We start from the raw sequence: 2,767 nt of genomic DNA on the forward strand, positions 1-2,767 counted from the left end.
CGGTGTATCCCTAGTATAGATTAAAAGGCACTGATGATGAGTGTCACACTGCTAAATCAATATGAGATGCGCGATGGAGGCCTGGCAAGTCATAGTTAAAAACTAATCGAGTAGCTTCTGTCTATCTAAGCAGCAGGACCTAAGAGCCTGAGACATGCATCTCAAATCCACCTCAAGTAATTCCTTTAAATAGTTATTAAACTTTGTGTTAGAGCATAGGAGTTAATTAAATTCTATGTCAGCATATAGGAGTATATTCTGTTCAGTATCGCAGCTAGCAGACAGCTATGACTGTCAAACCCTTATGCATTTTCACTAAATTTTAAGCGATGGAGTGGGTTCTTGGAGGAAGATCGTCACACCCGGGCTCTGTAGAAATTGAAACCAACACTTGATCTTTATATGAGAGACTGAGTGTGTTGTTGAGGCATCGCTGTCTATCCTTGTAATAAGAGCCGGCCTGGGTGTGTTCATGCATCGCTGTCTATCCATGTAATGAGAGCGGAGCAGGCAGAATTAACTAGTGGCCCCGCTGTTATAAACTAGTACTCCTTTCGTTCGGAATTACTTGTCGCAGAAATGGATATATTTAAACGTATTTTAGTTCTAGATACATTCATTTCCGAGACAAGTAATTTCGAACGAAGGAAATAATGGGCAAAGACTTGGAGGCCGGCAAAGTCATGAGTGGGCAGCGCGTGAATCACAATTCAACATCAATTGGGGGAGGCCATTAACAGTTAACAATTAAACAAATATGTTGATCAATTAGCACAACATTAACAATTAACACCTGTTAATCCTAACATCGAAATAAAACCCACGCAATGATGAGTCACACTGCCAATTAAACTAATACACGATGAGTGCTCGCCAAATCTTTGCTGGATGGAGTTGCCGAGTATGCCAAATGTCCCATTGCTCTTTGTTGATCATGCATATATATAATCCAACTATTGACGTAGAAATGTATTGCCTAGTCTCTTTCATCAGATCGGTGTTCTGGTTGCATTAGCTAGAGCATGCACTTTTACATGGTTTCTGAGCTAAGAGGTCTTGAGTTCAAGACCCGGCCGGCGCAATTAAATTGCAGCCCACTTTCGGTCCATGTTTAGGCGTAAGAGAACCTAGTATTTAACAAAAAACTACCACAATTCATGGAAACGTGATCAGAAACTATCACTTTACAAATTTGTGCCGAAAACTATCACTTTTTCTTTAATCTTTAACTAAAAACTACCATGTCTATACATCGACCCATTTGTCCATTTTAAACGCACTTACGACAGGTCTGGCCCGCATGTAAGTGCTGGCATCATTAGTCAACGCCGTTTGTACCCGCTGCTGCTCGCCCGTTCTGCCGCGCGCCGTGCCTGTCGCTCGCAGCGCCCGCAGACACAGGCGTACGACGAGCGCAGATTGCGGCGGAGGCGGCCAACAGGGAGGAGGCCGAGAAGGCGCTCCGAGCGCGCGCAGGAGCACTTCCTCGCGGGCAACATGGCGGGGGCGCGGTTGCTGACCGCCAAGGCCCGGCGGATCTCCCCCTCGCTCCCCGATGCCGCGCACACGCTCGCCGCCTACGACGTCCACGCCGCCGCGGCCGGGACCCAGCACCGCGCGGGCTACTGGGACGATGTCATCGGCATGGCCCTGTCCGCCTCCGCCTCCGCCTCTGCCGTGAAGAGGCAGTTCCGGTGCCTGTCCCTCGTCATCCACCCCGACAAGAACCGCTCCGCCGCCGCCGAGGGCGCCTTCAAGCTGCACGGACAGGCCTGCGACGCCCTCTCCTTCTGCTCCGGCGCTGGCCACGTCCCCTACTACAGCAGCGCCGCCACCACCGCGGCCTCCGCGCACGAGTGGTACCGGTCTCACCACGCGGGCCGCTCGCAGCGCTCGACCGCCTCATCGACCGTGGATCAAAACCCGCTAATTCTTCTGACCTCACAACCACCGCTGCTGCCATGTTCGGCGTTGATGAAGCAAGAAGGCATGCTACAGATCAGCACCAATCAGGATTAAGGTTGGATCTTTCCCAGCTGATCCTCAGCGACAAGAAAGACCAAATTGGAGTGATCGGAGTGTGGGGAACAAGTGGCACGGTTGGGCATACCTCCATCATCTTTGATGCTTACGAGAATCCAAATATCAAAGTCAAATTCCCATCCCGAGCGTGGCTTAGGGTGACACGCCCTTTCCACCGGAAACAATTTGTCCGGAGTATAGTGGAACAGTTTCGAGCAACCACCATAGGGGTGGTTGATTTTCTGCTGGAGGCAGAGGGGGAGAAGACTTGGCATGAGTTGGCACATGAGTACAGTGAATATGTCAGCAAGAAGTGGTACCTGATTGTGCTTGCCGTGACTATCCACCATTGAAGAATGGCACCAGATCAAAGCTTGCTTCCGAGAAAACAAACAGGGGAGCCATATCGTAGTATCCACAGAGCATGTTGAAGTTGCAAGCCTATGCCAGGGCGAGGGAAGTACCGTGTCGGAGCTCAAGCAATTGTCTGCTGAACAGACTATATATGCTTTCTACCATCAGGTACTACTTCAATTTTGAACACAAGTTTTTGGTTCACTCAGTTCGAAATCTTGAGTTTATTTATTTCTTTAGAAAAATATCATCCAAGATGTAAACCTTTAGATCAGCTATGCATGGAGTGCTTGAGGCGGGATCAATTAATTTGTGTGTTTGGACAAAGCCAAGAATGAGAAATTTCCCGGTGCAAATCCTAACACGCCACTGGGAAGAGAATATTCAGCAT

General features: G+C 49.0%; 1 protein-coding gene across 1 annotated transcript; it reads left to right on the forward strand.

Moving 5' to 3' along the window:
* The first annotated feature begins 329 nt into the window (after positions 1-329).
* LOC123139777 (uncharacterized) lies at positions 330-2,475 on the forward strand. Its single transcript, XM_044559485.1, has 2 exons — positions 330-371; positions 1,323-2,475. The coding sequence occupies exons 1-2, from the start codon at positions 330-332 to the stop codon at positions 2,373-2,375; spliced, it is 1,095 nt and encodes a 364-aa protein (XP_044415420.1). The 3' UTR covers positions 2,376-2,475.
* Positions 2,476-2,767: the final 292 nt, after the last annotated feature.

This window comes from Triticum aestivum, chromosome 6B, assembly GCF_018294505.1.
Source record: "Triticum aestivum cultivar Chinese Spring chromosome 6B, IWGSC CS RefSeq v2.1, whole genome shotgun sequence".
Lineage (NCBI taxonomy): Eukaryota > Viridiplantae > Streptophyta > Magnoliopsida > Poales > Poaceae > Triticum > Triticum aestivum.